The sequence below is a fragment of the Oncorhynchus gorbuscha genome, linkage group LG15 (genome assembly GCF_021184085.1).
Source record: "Oncorhynchus gorbuscha isolate QuinsamMale2020 ecotype Even-year linkage group LG15, OgorEven_v1.0, whole genome shotgun sequence".
Taxonomy (NCBI): Eukaryota; Metazoa; Chordata; class Actinopteri; order Salmoniformes; family Salmonidae; genus Oncorhynchus; species Oncorhynchus gorbuscha.
In genome coordinates this window covers 2,003,434-2,020,976 of record NC_060187.1, presented here as the reverse complement: position 1 = coordinate 2,020,976, position 17,543 = coordinate 2,003,434, and the positions used below count along the sequence as shown (strand labels likewise).

At 47.7% G+C, this 17,543-nt stretch overlaps 1 protein-coding gene across 1 annotated transcript in view; it reads left to right on the top strand.

The window, feature by feature from the left end:
• The window catches only part of LOC123996440 (gamma-aminobutyric acid receptor subunit alpha-5-like), a 77,814-nt gene that overhangs the window by 35,224 nt on the left and 25,047 nt on the right, over positions 1 to 17,543 (top strand). The window contains exon 7 of the mRNA XM_046299808.1: positions 9,911 to 10,054. Within this exon, the coding sequence (XP_046155764.1) occupies positions 9,911 to 10,054 (144 nt within the window). The remainder of the gene's footprint in view (positions 1 to 9,910; positions 10,055 to 17,543) is intronic.

Sequence of the window (17,543 nt, the reverse complement as noted above, 5' to 3'; positions counted from 1 at the left end):
GTGTAGAGACAGTGTTAATCACCACCTCCTCCTCCTCTAACTGGTATAGAGACAGTGTTAATCACCACCTCCTCCTCCTCTAACTGGTATAGAGACAGTGTTAATCACCACCTCCTCCTCTAACTGGTATAGAGACAGTGTTAATCACCACCTCCTCCTCCTCTAACTGGTATAGAGACAGTGTTAATCACCTCCTCCCTCTAACTGGTATAGAGACAGTGTTAATCCTCCTCCTCTAACTGGTATAGAGACAGTGTTAATCACCACCTCCTCCTCTAACTGGTATAGAGACAGTGTTAATCACCACCTCCTCCTCTAACTGGTATAGAGACAGTGTTAATCACCACCTCCTCCTCTAACTGGTATAGAGACAGTGTTAATCACCTCCTCCTCTAACTGGTATAGAGACAGTGTTAATCACCTCCTCCTCTAACTGGTATAGAGACAGTGTAATACCTCCTCCTCTAACTGGTATCACCACCTCCTCCTCTAACTGGTATAGAGACAGTGTTAATCACCACCTCCTCTAACTGGTATAGAGACAGTGTTAATCACCACCTCCTCCTCCTCTAACTGGTGTAGATACAGTGTTAATCACCACCTCCTCCTCCTCTAACTGGTATAGAGACCGTGTTAATCATCACCTCCTCCTCCTCCTCCTCTAACTGGTATAGAGACAGTGTTAATCACCACCTCCTCCTCCTCTAACTGGTGTAGATACAGTGTTAATCACCACCTCCTCCTCCTCTAACTGGTATAGAGACCGTGTTAATCATCACCTCCTCCTCCTCCTCCTCTAACTGGTATAGAGACAGTGTTAATCACCACCTCCTCCTCCTCTAACTGGTATAGAGACAGTGTTAATCACCACCTCCTCCTCCTCTAACTGGTATAGAGACAGTGTTAATCATCACCACCTCCTCCTCTAACTGGTGTAGAGACAGTGTTAATCACCACCTCCTCCTCCTCTAACTGGTATAGAGACAGTGTTAATCACCTCCTACTCCTCCTCTAACTGGTGTAGAGACAGTGTTAATCACCTCCTACTCCTCCTCTAACTGGTATAGAGACGGTGTTAACCACCTCCTACTCCTCCTCTAACTGGTGTAGAGACAGTGTTAATCACCTCCTCCTCTAACTGGTATAGATACAGTGTTAATCATCACCACCTCCTCCTCTAACTGGTATAGAGACAGTGTTAATCACCTCCTCCTCTAACTGGTATAGAGACAGTGTTAATCACCACCTCCTCCTCCTCTAACTGGTGTAGATACAGTGTTAATCACCACCTCCTCCTCCTCTAACTGGTGTAGAGACAGTGTTAATCACCACCACCTCCTCCTCTAACTGGTGTAGAGACAGTGTTAATCACCACCTCCTCCTCTAACTGGTATAGAGACAGTGTTAATCACCACCTCCTCCTATAACTGGTATAGAGACCGTGTTAATCATCACCTCCTCCTCCTCTAACTGGTATAGAGACGGTGTTAATCACCTCCTCCTCTAACTGGTATAGAGACAGTGTTAATCACCTCCTCCTCTATCTGGTATAGAGACAGTGTTAATCACCTCCTCCTCTATCTGGTATAGAGACAGTGTTAATCACCTCCTCCTCTAACTGGTATAGAGACAGTGTTAATCACCTCCTCCTCTATCTGGTATAGAGACAGTGTTAATCACCTCCTCCTCTAACTGGTATAGAGACAGTGTTAATCACCTCCTCCTCTAACTGGTGTAGAGACAGTGTTAATCATCACCACCTCCTCCTGTAACTGGTATAGAGACAGTGTTAATCACCTCCTACTCCTCCTCTAACTGGTGTAGAGACAGTGTTAATCATCACCACCTCCTCCTGTAACTGGTATAGAGACCGTGTTAATCACCACCTCCTCCTCTAACTGGTGTAGAGACAGATGTTATCCTCCCTAACCATGATTGACCATGCTGACGGTTGGCCATTTGTTGACATGGGAGTTCTTAAAGAGATGGTTGGGGATAAGGCTTAAAAGGGTGTGAACGATGCTGAATTGGGACATAAATACATTTGCTAAAATGTATAAAAAACTTTTTTCGCTTTGTCATTATGGAATGTCCTTGAGTGGCCCAGCCAGAGCTCCTTGAGTGGCCCAGCTTGAGCTCCTTGAGTGGCCCAGCCAGAGCTCCTTGAGTGGCCCAGCCAGAGCTCCTTGAGTGGCCCAGCCAGAGCTCCTTGAGTGGCCCAGCCAGAGCTCCTTGAGTGGCCCAGCCAGAGCTCCTTGAGTGGCCCAGCCAGAGCTCCTTGAGTGGCCCAGCCAGAGCTCCTTGAGTGGCCCAGCCAGAGCTCCTTGAGTGGCCCAGCCAGAGCTCCTTGAGTGGCCCAGCCAGAGCTCCTTGAGTGGCCCAGCCAGAGCTCCTTGAGTGGCCCAGCCAGAGACCTGAAAATAGCTGGGCAGCAATGCTCCCCTTCCAACCTGACATAACTTGCGAGGATCTGCAGAGAAGAATGGGAGAAACTCCCCATATACCTGTGTGCTAAGCTTGTAGCGTCATACCCAAGAAGGCTAGAGGCTGTAATCTCTACCAAAGGTGCTTTAACAAATTACTGAGTAAAGGGTCTGAATACTTATTTAAATGTTATATTTCAGTTTTAAAAAATGATATATGTTGTCTTTTGGATTAATAAAGGAGTATTGTTTATACATTAGATCGGTGAAACAAATTCGGCTTCCCAGACCTGGATCCATTGTTTGGACTATATGAAGCAGCTCCATTCATCCCGGTCGCTCTACCAAAAAGATGCCGCCGAAGGAGAGGACACCCTGTAGAGTCCATGCAGTAGGTGCCAGGTGAACCAGTTTGTGTCAAGAACTGCTGGGTTTTTCATGCTCAAAAGTTTCCCATTTATTTTTTATTTTATTTAACCTTTATTTAACTGGTCAGTTAAAAACAAATTCTTAATTACAATGTCAGCCAAAGGCAAAATGTCTCCTGTGTGGACCGGGGCTGGATTTAAAATAAAAATATAGGACAAAACACACATCATGACAAGAGAGACACCGCAACACTACATAAAAAGAGACCTAAAAGACAACAACATAGCATGGCAGCAACACATGACAACAACATGGTAGCGACACAACATAGCAGCAGCACAACATGGTAGCAGCACAAAACATGGTATTAACAATATTGGACACAGCACAAAGGCAAGAAGGTTTGAAGAATGGTGCACCCACCATAGGACATCCAGCCAATTGGACACAACTGTGGGAAGCATTGGAGTCAACATGGGCCAGTATCCCTGTGGAAGCATTGGAGTCAACATGGGCCAGTATCCCTGTGGAAGCATTGGAGTCAACATGGGCCAGTATCCCTGTGGGAAGCATTGGAGTCAACATGGGCCAGTATCCCTGTGGAAGCATTGGAGTCAACATGGGCCAGTATCCCTGTGGAAGCATTGGAGTCAACATGGGCCAGTTTCCCTGTGGAAGCATTGGAGTCAACATGGGCCAGTATCCCTGTGGAAGCATTGGAGTCAACATGGGCCAGTATCCCTGTGGAAGCATTGGAGTCAACATGGGCCAGTATCCCTGTGGAAGCATTGGAGTCAACATGGGCCAGTATCCCTGTGGAAGCATTGGAGTCAACATGGGCCAGTATCCCTGTGGAAGCATTGGAGTCAACATGGGCCAGTATCCCTGTGGAAGCATTGGAGTCAACATGGGCCAGTATCCCTGTGGAAGCATTGGAGTCAACATGGGCCAGTATCCCTGTGGAAGCATTGGAGTCAACATGGGCCAGTATCCCTGTGGAAGCATTGGAGTCAACATGGGCCAGTATCCCTATGGAAGCATTGGAGTCAACATGGGCCAGTATCCCTGTGGAAGCATTGGAGTCAACATGGGCCAGTATCCCTGTGGAATGCTTTCGACACCCTGTAGAGTCCATGACCCGACGAATTGAGGCTGTTCTGAGGGAGAAAGTATGTACACTCATTGTACATATATATATATGGGTGATAAGGGGGAAACCTTGCAAAATTATTTTTTGTTGCATTACAAAAAAATAACATTGATTTGGACACAAAATAGTCCAAATTGGTGAAGTGAAATAAAAAATGTTTATTTATTTTAAAGAATTCAAAAAAATACAAAACCTGAAAAGTGGTGTGTTCATATGTATTCACCCCCTTTGCTATGAAGCCCCTACATAACATCTGGTGCAACCAATTACCTTCAGAAGTCACATAATTCGTTAAATAAAGTCCACCTGTGTACAATCTAAGTGTCACATGATCTCAGTATATAAACACCTGTTCTGAAAGGCCCCAGAGTCTGCAACACCACTAAGCAAGGGGCACCACCAAGCAAGCAGCACCATGAAGATCAAGGAGCTCCCAAACAGGTCAGGGACAAAGTTGTGAAGAAGTACAGATCAGGGTTGAGTTATAAACAATATATCGGAATGGCTTAGTCAAAGCCCAGACCTCAATCCAATTGAGAATCTGTGGTAGGACTTGAAGATTGCTGTACACCAGCGGAACCCACCCAACTTGAAGGAGCTGGAGCAGTATTGCCTTGAAGAATGGGCAGAAATCCCACTGGCTAGATGTGCCAAGCTTATAGAGACAAACCCCAAGAGACTTGCGGCTGTAATTGCTGCAAAAGGTGGCTCGACAAAGTATTGACTTTGGGGGGGTGAATAATTATGCACACTCAAGTATTATTCTTTTTTTTGTCTTATTTCTTGTTTGTTTCACAATAAAATATCTTTTGCATCTTCAAAGTGGTAGGCATGTTGTGTAAATCAAATTATACAAACCCCCCCAAAAATCCATTTTAATTCAATTTTTATTCCAGGTTGTAAATACGCAAAATGTCAAAGGGATTTATACTTTCGCAAGCCACTATATATGGCACAGTACTATATATGGCACAGTACTATATATGGCACAGTACTATATATGGCACAGTACTATATATGGCACAGTACTATATATGGCACAGTACTATATATGGCATAGTACTATATATGGCACAGTACTATATATGGCACAGTACTATATATGGCACAGTACTATATATGGCACAGTACTATATATCTCACAGTACTATAAGGGGAAATAGAATAAAGCCACTATATATGGCACAGTACTATAAGGGGAAATAGAATAAAGATGCTCTTCCCCTCTGCTCCTCTCTGCTCCTCTCTTCATAATGGATGAATATGGTGCCTCTAGTTTTTGGGGAAGCTATTTACCTCCTGTCCCTGCAGTGGTGAAGTGGAAAGATACCTTGCACCAGAGGCTAACAAGAGGGCTAAATCCTTGTGGGCTAATCCTAGGGGACTAATCCTTTAGGACACACAATTGTCAAGAGTGTTGAATATGAAAACAAGTCCCAGTCCTCAGGGTGGCTCTCTGCTCTGCCCCTTCAGGAGATAATGTAGGGAGACTGGCAGCGTGCTCCGTCCAGTAACGGGAGACTGGCAGTGTGCTCTGTCCAGTAGCGAGAGACTGGCAGCTTGCTCTGTCCAGTAGCGAGAGACTGGCAGCTTGCTCTGTCCAGTGGCGGGAGACTGGCAGTGTGCTCTGTCCAGTAGCGAGAGACTGGCAGCTTGCTCTGTCCAGTGGCGGGAGACTGGCAGCTTGCTCTGTCCAGTGGCGGGAGACTGGCAGTGTGCTCTGTCCAGTAGCGAGAGACTGGCAGCTTGCTCTGTCCAGTGGCGGGAGACTGGCAGTGTGCTCTGTCCAGTGACGGGAGACTGGCAGCGCGCTCCATCTAGTAGCGGGAGACTGGCAGCGTGCTCCGTCCAGTAGCGAGAGACTGGCAGCATGCTCCGTCCAGTAGCGAGAGACTGGCAGCGCGCTCCATCCAGTAGCGGGAGATTGGCAGCGCACTCCGTCCAGTAGCGTGCTCCGTCCAGTAGCGGGAGACTGGCAGCGCACTCCGTCCAGTAGCGTGCTCCGTCTAGTAGCGGGAGACTGGCAGTGCGTTCCGTCCAGTGACGGGAGACTGGCAGCTTGCTCCGTCCAGTGACGGGAGACTGGCAGCGCACTCCGTCCAGTAGCGTGCTCCGCCCAGTAGCGGGAGACTGGCAGCGCGTTCCGTCCAGTACCGGGAGACTGGCAGCGCGCTCTATCCAGTAGCGGGAGACTGGCAGCGTGCTCTACTCTGTCCAGTAGCGGGAGACTGGCAGCGTGCTCCGTCCAGTAGCGGGAGACTGGCAGCGCGCTCCATCCAGTAGCGGGAGACTGGCAGCATGCTCTACTCAGTCCAGTAGCGGGAGACTGGCACCGTGCTCTACTCTGTCCAGTAGCGGGAGACTGGCACCGTGCTCTACTCTGTCCAGTAGCGGGAGACTGGCACCGTGCTCTACTCTGTCCAGTGACGGGAGACTGGCAGCATGCTCCATCCAGTAGCGAGAGACTGGCACCGTGCTCTACTCTGTCCAGTAGCGGGAGACTGGCACCGTGCTCTACTCTGTCCAGTGACGGGAGACTGGCAGAGGGCTCCATCCAGTAGCGGGAGACTGGCACCGTGCTCTACTCCATCCAGTGACGGGAGACAGGCACCGTGCTCTACTCTGTCCAGTAGCGGGAGACTGGCAGAGGGCTCCATCCAGTAGCGGGAGACTGGCACCGTGCTCTACTCTGTCCAGTAGCGGGAGACTGGCACCGTGCTCTACTCTGTCCAGTAGGGGGAGACTGGCAACGTGCTCTACTCCATCCAGTAGCGGGAGACTGGCAGAGGGCTTTACTCCATCCAGTAGCGGGAGACTGGCAGAGGGCTCCATCCAGTAGCGGGAGACTGGCACCGTGCTCTACTCTGTCCAGTGACGAGAGACTGGCAGAGGGCTCTACTCCGTCCAGTGACGGGAGACTGGCAGAGGGCTCCATCCAGTAGCGGGAGACTGGCACCGTGCTCTACTCTGTCCAGTGACGGGAGACTGGCAGAGGGCTCCATCCAGTAGCGGGAGACTGGCACCGTGCTCTACTCTGTCCAGTGACGGGAGACTGGCACCGTGCTCTACTCTGTCCAGTGACGGGAGACTGGCACCGTGCTCTACTCTGTCCAGTGACGGGAGACTGGCACCGTGCTCTACTCTGTCCAGTGACGGGAGACTGGCAGAGGGCTCCATCTAGTAGCGGGAGACTGGCACCGTGCTCTACTCTGTACAGTGACGGGAGACTGGCACCGTGCTCTACTCTGTCCAGTAGCGGGAGACTGGCACCGTGCTCTACTCCATCCAGTAGCGGGAGACTGGCACCGTGCTCTACTCTGTCCAGTGACGGGAGACTGGCACCGTGCTCTACTCTGTCCAGTGACGGGAGACTGGCACCGTGCTCTACTCTGTCCAGTAGCGGGAGACTGGCACCGTGCTCTACTCCGTCCAGTAGCGGGAGACTGGCACCGTGCTCTACTCTGTCCAGTAGCGGGAGACTGGCACCGTGCTCTACTCCATCCAGTAGCGGGAGACTGGCAGAGGGCTCTACTCCGTCCAGTGACGGGAGACTGGCAGAGGGCTCCATCCAGTAGCGGGAGACTGGCACCGTGCTCTACTCTGTCCAGTGACGGGAGACTGGCACTGTGCTCTACTCTGTCCAGTAGCGGGAGACTGGCAGAGGGCTCCATCCAGTAGCGGGAGACTGGCACCGTGCTCTACTCCGTCCAGCGTACTTTAAAAAAAATATATTTTTGTAACATTTACTTAACCAGGCAAGTCAGTTAAGAAGAAATTCTTATTTTCAATGACGGCCTAGGAACAGTGTTCAGGGGCAGAATGACAGATTTGTACCTTGTCAGCTCGGGGGTTTGAACTTGCAACCTTCCGGTTACTAGTCCAACGCTCTAACCACTAGGCTACCCTGCCGGCCCAGCATAGGTGACGAGGGTACAGTCTGCAGTTTGTTGTGCGTCCTCCTTTGCATCCCAGAGGTCCTAGCGCCTGTCTTGAGAGAGATTTCCTCCCTCCTTCAAAAGCAGGCTATTCGGTTGGTCCCCGAGTCAGAAGAACAAAAGCGGTTGGTACAGCCGGTACTTCTTAGTTGCCAAGAGCGATAGAATGTTGCATCCCATCCTGGAATTACGTGTATTAAAGAAGCACCTCAATTTTGCAAGTTCAAAATGCTCACACTTTGCCGGCTATTGCAGACGGTGTGACCCAGCGATTGGTTCACGTCCATAGATCTGAAGGATGCCTTTTTTCATGTGCTATACCGTACATCGTCACACATACTTTTTCTATGGTGTTGGAGGAAGTTTTGGCACCGGAGCGGAGCCAGCGGATCAGAGTATTTGCCTTTCTGGACGATAGGCTGGTCGTAGCAGAGTCAAGGGAACATGTGGAGCTCCACACTGCTAAGCTGGTTTCCAAATTTTCTGGGGTTCATAGTGAATCACAAGAAAAGTTATTTGACTTGCCTTTGACTTGACTGCGTAGTCAGTTTCTGGGTCTCGTTCTGGATCATGTATTTTTGTCCCAACAGAGGAAGGTCGCATTCCGGCTCTTTCTGTCACGGTTTCAGCTGAAACATTTGGTGCCTTTTAGCTTATGCCTGCAATTATTGGAGAGACCCGTGACTGCTGTTGCAGGGGGTTCTCATGGGCCAGGTAGTGTCCGCAGGGTGATCATGACAGACTCCTCCTTAATGGGATGTGGAGCACTGTGTGTGGGCTGCTTGGAAAGAGAGATTTGGTCAACAGCTCAAAGTATGCTGCTTATCAATGACCTAGAGCTACTGACTGTTTTGATGGCACTGAGGCATTTCCTTCTGATGTTGTAGGGCCAGCATGAGCTACTGACTGTTTTGATGGCACTGAGGCATTTCCTTCTGATGTTGTAGGGCCAGCATGAGCTACTGACTGTTTTGATGGCACTGAGGCATTTCCTTCTGATGTTGTAGGGCCAGCATGAGCTACTGACTGTTTTGATGGCACTGAGGCATTTCCTTCTGATGTTGTAGGGCCAGCATGAGCTACTGACTGTTTTGATGGCACTGAGGCATTTCCTTCTGATGTTGTAGGGCCAGCATGAGCTACTGACTGTTTTGATGGCACTGAGGCATTTCCTTCTGATGTTGTAGGGCCAGCATGAGCTACAGACTGTTTTGATGGCACTGAGGCATTTCCTTCTGATGTTGTAGGGCCAGCATGAGCTACAGACTGTTTTGATGGCAATGAGGCATTTCCTTCTGATGTTGTAGGGCCAGCATGAGCTACTGACTGTTTTGATGGCACTGAGGCATTTCCTTCTGATGTTGTAGGGCCAGCATGAGCTACTGACTGTTTTGATGGCACTGAGGCATTTCCTTCTGATGTTGTAGGGCCAGCATGAGCTACTGACTGTTTTGATGGCACTGAGGCATTTCCTTCTGATGTTGTAGGGCCAGCATGAGCTACTGACTGTTTTGATGGCACTGAGGCATTTCCTTCTGATGTTGTAGGGCCAGCAAGTGTTGGTAAGGGTCTGTTGTTGATGCTGGTTCCAGGAGATCATCCCCCTGTTGGGTGGGGACACATGGCGGATATCCTGTTTCCTGTCTTCTGTTGCGAATATGTATCCTGTCTTCTGTTGTAGATGAGTATCCTCTGTCCTGTCTCTTGTTGTAGATGCGTATCCTGTTTCCTGTCTTCTGCTGTAGATGTGTATCCTGTTTCCTGTCTTCTGTTGTAGATGCGTATCCTGTTTCCTGTCTTCTGTTGTAGATGACTATCCTGTGTCCTGTCTCCTGTTGTAGATGAGTATACTGTGTCCTGTCTCCTGTTGTAGATGAGTATCCTGTGTCCTGTCTCTTGTTGGAGATGTGTATCCTGTTTCCTGTCTCCTGTTGTAGATGCGTATCCTGTTTCCTGTCTCTTGTTGGAAATGCGTATCCTGTTTCCTGTCTCCTGTTGTAGATGCGTATCCTGTTTCCTGTTTCCTTTTGTAGATGCGTATCCTGTGTCTGAGGTGGTGTATTCGTGGACCCAGGGAGCAGCCAAGTCAGTGGTGGTGGCAGAGGAGGGGTCACGACTCAACCAGTATCATCTGATAGGACAGACCGCTGGCACTGAGGACATCTATACTAGCAGAGGTACACACACACAAAATCACACATAGTATCACGACTCAGGATGTGACCCAGATGCAGACACGGGAGGCGGATAGTACAGTTCTCAGATGATTTATTAGAAACACGGGGCAAAAGGCAGGTCGAGGGCAGGCAGAGGATCGTGATCAGGTCAGAATCAGGCAGGCAGGCACAGAACGGCAGATAGGCTCGGGGTCAGGGCAGGCAGAATGGTCCGAACCCGGGAAAACCTAGGAAACAGAACTAGTGAAACGGGAAGGCAGGAAAGAACGCTGTCAAGACCTGACAAGACAAGAAGAACTGGCAACAGACAAACAGAGAACGCAGGTATAAATACACTGGGGATAATGGAGAAGATGGGCGACACCTGGAGGGGGGGGTTGGAGACAAGCACAAAGACAGGTGAAACAGATCAGGGTGTGACACAGGCTGCAGCTCAGACAGCAAGTTGTCATTCTAATCTCTTATTACTCACCTATTCATCCTCCTACCAATCACCCATTCACTGCCATACCGATCCTAACAACTACTGTCACGGACATACCGATCCTAACAACTACTGTCACGGACATACCGATCCTAACAACTACTGTCACGGACATACCGATCCTATTAACTCCTGTCATGGACATACCGATCCTAACAACTACTGTCACGGACATACCGATCCTATTAACTCCTGTCATGGACATACCGATCCTAACAACTACTGTCACGGACATACCGATCCTATTAACTCCTGTCATGGACATACCGATCCTAACAACTACTGTCACGGACATACCGATCCTATTAACTCCTGTCATGGACATACCGATCCTATTAACTCCTGTCATGGACATACCGATCCTAACAACTACTGTCACGGACATACCGATCCTAACAACTACTGTCATGGACATACCGATCCTATTAACTCCTGTCACGGACATACCGATCCTAACAACTACTGTCACGGACATACCGATCCTAACAACTACTGTCATGGACATACCGATCCTATTAACTCCTGTCACGGACATACCGATCCTAACAACTACTGTCACGGACATACCGATCCTAACAACTACTGTCATGGACATACCGATCCTATTAACTACTGTCACGGACATACCGATCCTAACAACTACTGTCACGGACATACCGATCCTAACAACTACTGTCACGGACATACCGATCCTAACAACTACTGTCACGGACATACCGATCCTATTAACTCCTGTCATGGACATACCGATCCTAACAACTACTGTCACGGACATACCGATCCTATTAACTCCTGTCATGGACATACCGATCCTAACAACTACTGTCACGGACATACCGATCCTATTAACTCCTGTCATGGACATACCGATCCTAACAACTACTGTCACGGACATACCGATCCTAACAACTACTGTCATGGACATACCGATCCTATTAACTCCTGTCACGGACATACCGATCCTAACAACTACTGTCACGGACATACCGATCCTAACAACTACTGTCATGGACATACCGATCCTATTAACTCCTGTCACGGACATACCGATCCTAACAACTACTGTCATGGACATACCGATCCTATTAACTCCTGTCACGGACATACCGATCCTAACAACTACTGTCACGGACATACCGATCCTAACAACTACTGTCATGGACATACCGATCCTAACAACTACTGTCACGGACATACCGATCCTAACAACTACTGTCACGGACATACCGATCCTATTAACTCCTGTCATGGACATACCGATCCTAACAACTACTGTCACGGACATACCGATCCTAACAACTACTGTCATGGACATACCGATCCTAACAACTACTGTCACGGACATACCGATCCTAACAACTACTGTCATGGACATACCGATCCTAACAACTACTGTCATGGACATACCGATCCTAACAACTACTGTCACGGACATACCGATCCTAACAACTACTGTCACGGACATACCGATCCTATTAACTCCTGTCACGGACATACCGATCCTATTAACTCCTGTCACGGACATACCAATCCTAACAACTACTGTTACGGACATACCGATCCTAACAACTACTGTCACGGACATACCGATCCTATTAACTCCTGTCATGGACATACCGATCCTAACAACTACTGTCACGGACATACCGATCCTAACAACTACTGTCATGGACATACCGATCCTAACAACTACTGTCATGGACATACCGATCCTAACAACTACTGTCACGGACATACCGATCCTATTAACTCCTGTCATGGACATACCGATCCTAACAACTACTGTCACGGACATACCGATCCTAACAACTACTGTCATGGACATACCAATCCTATTAACTCCTGTCATGGACATACCGATCCTAACAACTACTGTCACGGACATACCGATCCTATTAACTCCTGTCATGGACATACCGATCCTAACAACTACTGTCACGGACATACCGATCCTAACAACTACTGTCATGGACATACCGATCCTAACAACTACTGTCACGGACATACCAATCCTAACAACTACTGTCATGGACATACCGATCCTAACAACTACTGTCACGGACATACCAATCCTAACAACTACTGTCACGGACATACCGATCCTAACAACTACTGTCATGGACATACCAATCCTAACAACTACTGTCACGGACATACCGATCCTAACAACTACTGTCACGGACATACCAATCCTAACAACTACTGTCACGGACATACCGATCCTAACAACTACTGTCACGGACATACCAATCCTAACAACTACTGTCACGGACATACCAATCCTAACAACTACTGTCATGGACATACCAATCCTAACAACTACTGTCATGGACATACCAATCCTAACAACTACTGTCACGGACATACCAATCCTAACAACTACTGTCATGGACATACCAATCCTAACAACTACTGTCACGGACATACCAATCCTAACAACTACTGTCACGGACATACCGATCCTAACAACTACTGTCATGGACATACCGATCCTAACAACTACTGTCATGGACATACCGATCCTATTAACTCCTGTCACGGACATACCGATCCTATTAACTCCTGTCACGGACATACCAATCCTAACAACTACTGTTACGGACATACCGATCCTAACAACTACTGTCACGGACATACCGATCCTATTAACTCCTGTCATGGACATACCGATCCTAACAACTACTGTCACGGACATACCGATCCTAACAACTACTGTCATGGACATACCGATCCTAACAACTACTGTCATTGACATACCGATCCTAACAACTACTGTCATGGACATACCGATCCTAACAACTACTGTCACGGACATACCGATCCTAACAACTACTGTCACGGACATACCGATCCTATTAACTCCTGTCATGGACATACCGATCCTAACAACTACTGTCACGGACATACCGATCCTATTAACTCCTGTCATGGACATACCGATCCTAACAACTACTGTCACGGACATACCGATCCTAACAACTACTGTCATGGACATACCGATCCTAACAACTACTGTCACGGACATACCGATCCTATTAACTCCTGTCATGGACATACCGATCCTAACAACTACTGTCACGGACATACCGATCCTAACAACTACTGTCATGGACATACCGATCCTAACAACTACTGTCACGGACATACCGATCCTATTAACTCCTGTCATGGACATACCGATCCTAACAACTACTGTCACGGACATACCGATCCTATTAACTCCTGTCATGGACATACCGATCCTAACAACTACTGTCACGGACATACCGATCCTAACAACTACTGTCATGGACATACCGATCCTAACAACTACTGTCACGGACATACCGATCCTAACAACTACTGTCACGGACATACCGATCCTATTAACTCCTGTCATGGACATACGATCCGATCCTAACAACTACTGTCACGGACATACCGATCCTATTAACTCCTGTCATGGACATACCGATCCTAACAACTACTGTCACGGACATACCGATCCTAACAACTACTGTCATGGACATACCGATCCTAACAACTACTGTCACGGACATACCGATCCTAACAACTACTGTCATGGACATACCGATCCTAACAACTACTGTCACGGACATCATGGACATACCGACCGATCCTAACAACTACTGTCATGGACATACCGATCCTAACAACTACTGTCACGGACATACCGATCCTAACAACTACTGTCACGGACATACCGATCCTAACAACTACTGTCACGGACATACCGATCCTATTAACTCCTGTCACGGACATACCGATCCTATTAACTCCTGTCACGGACATACCAATCCTAACAACTACTGTTACGGACATACCGATCCTAACAACTACTGTCACGGACATACCGATCCTATTAACTCCTGTCATGGACATACCGATCCTAACAACTACTGTCACGGACATACCGATCCTAACAACTACTGTCATGGACATACCGATCCTAACAACTACTGTCACGGACATACCGATCCTAACAACTACTGTCACGGACATACCGATCCTATTAACTCCTGTCATGGACATACCGATCCTAACAACTACTGTCACGGACATACCGATCCTAACAACTACTGTCACGGACATACCGATCCTATTAACTCCTGTCATGGACATACCAATCCTAACAACTACTGTCATGGACATACCGATCCTAACAACTACTGTCATGGTCATGGACATACCGATCCTAACAACTACTGTCACGGACATACCGACTAACAACTACTGTCACGGACATACCGATCCTAACAACTACTGTCACGGACATACCGATCCTATTAACTCCTGTCATGGACATACCGATCCTAACAACTACTGTCACGGACATACCGATCCTAACAACTACTGTCATGGACATACCGATCCTATTAACTCCTGTCACGGACATACCGATCCTAACAACTACTGTCACGGACATACCGATCCTAACAACTACTGTCATGGACATACCGATCCTATTAACTCCTGTCACGGACATACCGATCCTAACAACTACTGTCACGGACATACCGATCCTAACAACTACTGTCATGGACATACCGATCCTAACAACTCCTGTCACGGACATACCGATCCTAACAACAACTACTGTCACGGACATACCGATCCTAACAACTACTGTCATGGACATACCAATCCTAACAACTACTGTCATGGACATACCGATCCTAACAACTACTGTCACGGACATACCGATCCTAACAACTACTGTCACGGACATACCGATCCTAACAACTACTGTCACGGACATACCGATCCTATTAACTCCTGTCATGGACATACCGATCCTAACAACTACTGTCACGGACATACCGATCCTATTAACTCCTGTCATGGACATACCGATCCTAACAACTACTGTCATGGACATACCGATCCTATTAACTCCTGTCATGGACATACCGATCCTAACAACTACTGATCCTAACAACACTGTCATGGACATACCGATCCTAACAACTACTGTCATGGACATACGATCCTAACAACTACTGTCATGGACATACCGATCCTATTAACTCCTGTCACGGACATACCGATCCTAACAACTACTGTCACGGACATACCGATCCTAACAACTACTGTCATGGACATACCGATCCTATTAACTCCTGTCACGGACATACCGATCCTAACAACTACTGTCATGGACATACCGATCCTATTAACTCCTGTCACGGACATACCGATCCTAACAACTACTGTCACGGACATACCGATCCTAACAACTACTGTCACGGACATACCGATCCTAACAACTACTGTCACGGATATACCGATCCTAACAACTACTGTCACGGACATACCGATCCTAACAACTACTGTCACGGATATACCGATCCTAACAACTACTGTCACGGACATACCGATCCTAACAACTACTGTCATGGACATACCGATCCTAACAACTACTGTCACGGACATACCGATCCTAACAACTACTGTCATGGACATACCGATCCTAACAACTACTGTCACGGACATACCGATCCTAACAACTACTGTCATGGACATACCGATCCTAACAACTACTGTCACGGACATACCGATCCTAACAACTACTGTCACGGACATACCGATCCTAACAACTACTGTCATGGACATACCGATCCTATTAACTCCTGTCACGGACATACCAATCCTAACAACTACTGTCATGGACATACCGATCCTAACAACTACTGTCACGGACATACCGATCCTATTAACTCCTGTCATGGACATACCGATCCTAACAACTACTGTCACGGACATACCGATCCTAACAACTACTGTCATGGACATACCGATCCTATTAACTCCTGTCACGGACATACCGATCCTAACAACTACTGTCACGGACATACCGATCCTAACAACTACTGTCATGGACATACCGATCCTATTAACTCCTGTCACGGACATACCGATCCTAACAACTACTGTCATGGACATACCGATCCTATTAACTCCTGTCACGGACATACCGATCCTAACAACTACTGTCACGGATATACCGATCCTAACAACTACTGTCACGGACATACCGATCCTAACAACTACTGTCATGGACATACCGATCCTAACAACTACTGTCACGGACATACCGATCCTAACAACTACTGTCACGGATATACCGATCCTAACAACTACTGTCACGGACATACCGATCCTAACAACTACTGTCATGGACATACCGATCCTAACAACTACTGTCACGGACATACCGATCCTAACAACTACTGTCACGGAACTACCGACTAACAACTACTGTCACGGACATACCGATCCTAACAACTACTGTCATGGACATACCGATCCTAACAACTACTGTCATGGACATACCGATCCTATTAACTCCTGTCACGGACATACCGATCCTAACAACTACTGTCACGGACATACCGATCCTAACAACTACTGTCACGGACATACCGATCCTAACAACTACTGTCATGGACATACCGATCCTAACAACTACTGTCACGGACATACCGATCCTAACAACTACTGTCATGGACATACCGATCCTAACAACTACTGTCACGGACATACCGATCCTAACAACTACTGTCACGGACATACCGATCCTAACAACTACTGTCACGGACATACCGATCCTAACAACTACTGTCACGGACATACCGATCCTAACAACTACTGTCATGGACATACCGATCCTAACAACTACTGTCACGGACATACCGATCCTAACAACTACTGTCACGGACATACCGATCCTAACAACTACTGTCACGGACATACCGATCCTAACAACTACTGTCATGGACATACCGATCCTAACAACTACTGTCACGGACATACCGATCCTAACAACTACTGTCATGGACATACCGATCCTAACAACTACTGTCACGGACATACCGATCCTATTAACTCCTGTCACGGACATACCGATCCTAACAACTACTGTCACGGACATACCGATCCTAACAACTACTGTCACGGACATACCGATCCTAACAACTACTGTCATGGACATACCGATCCTAACAA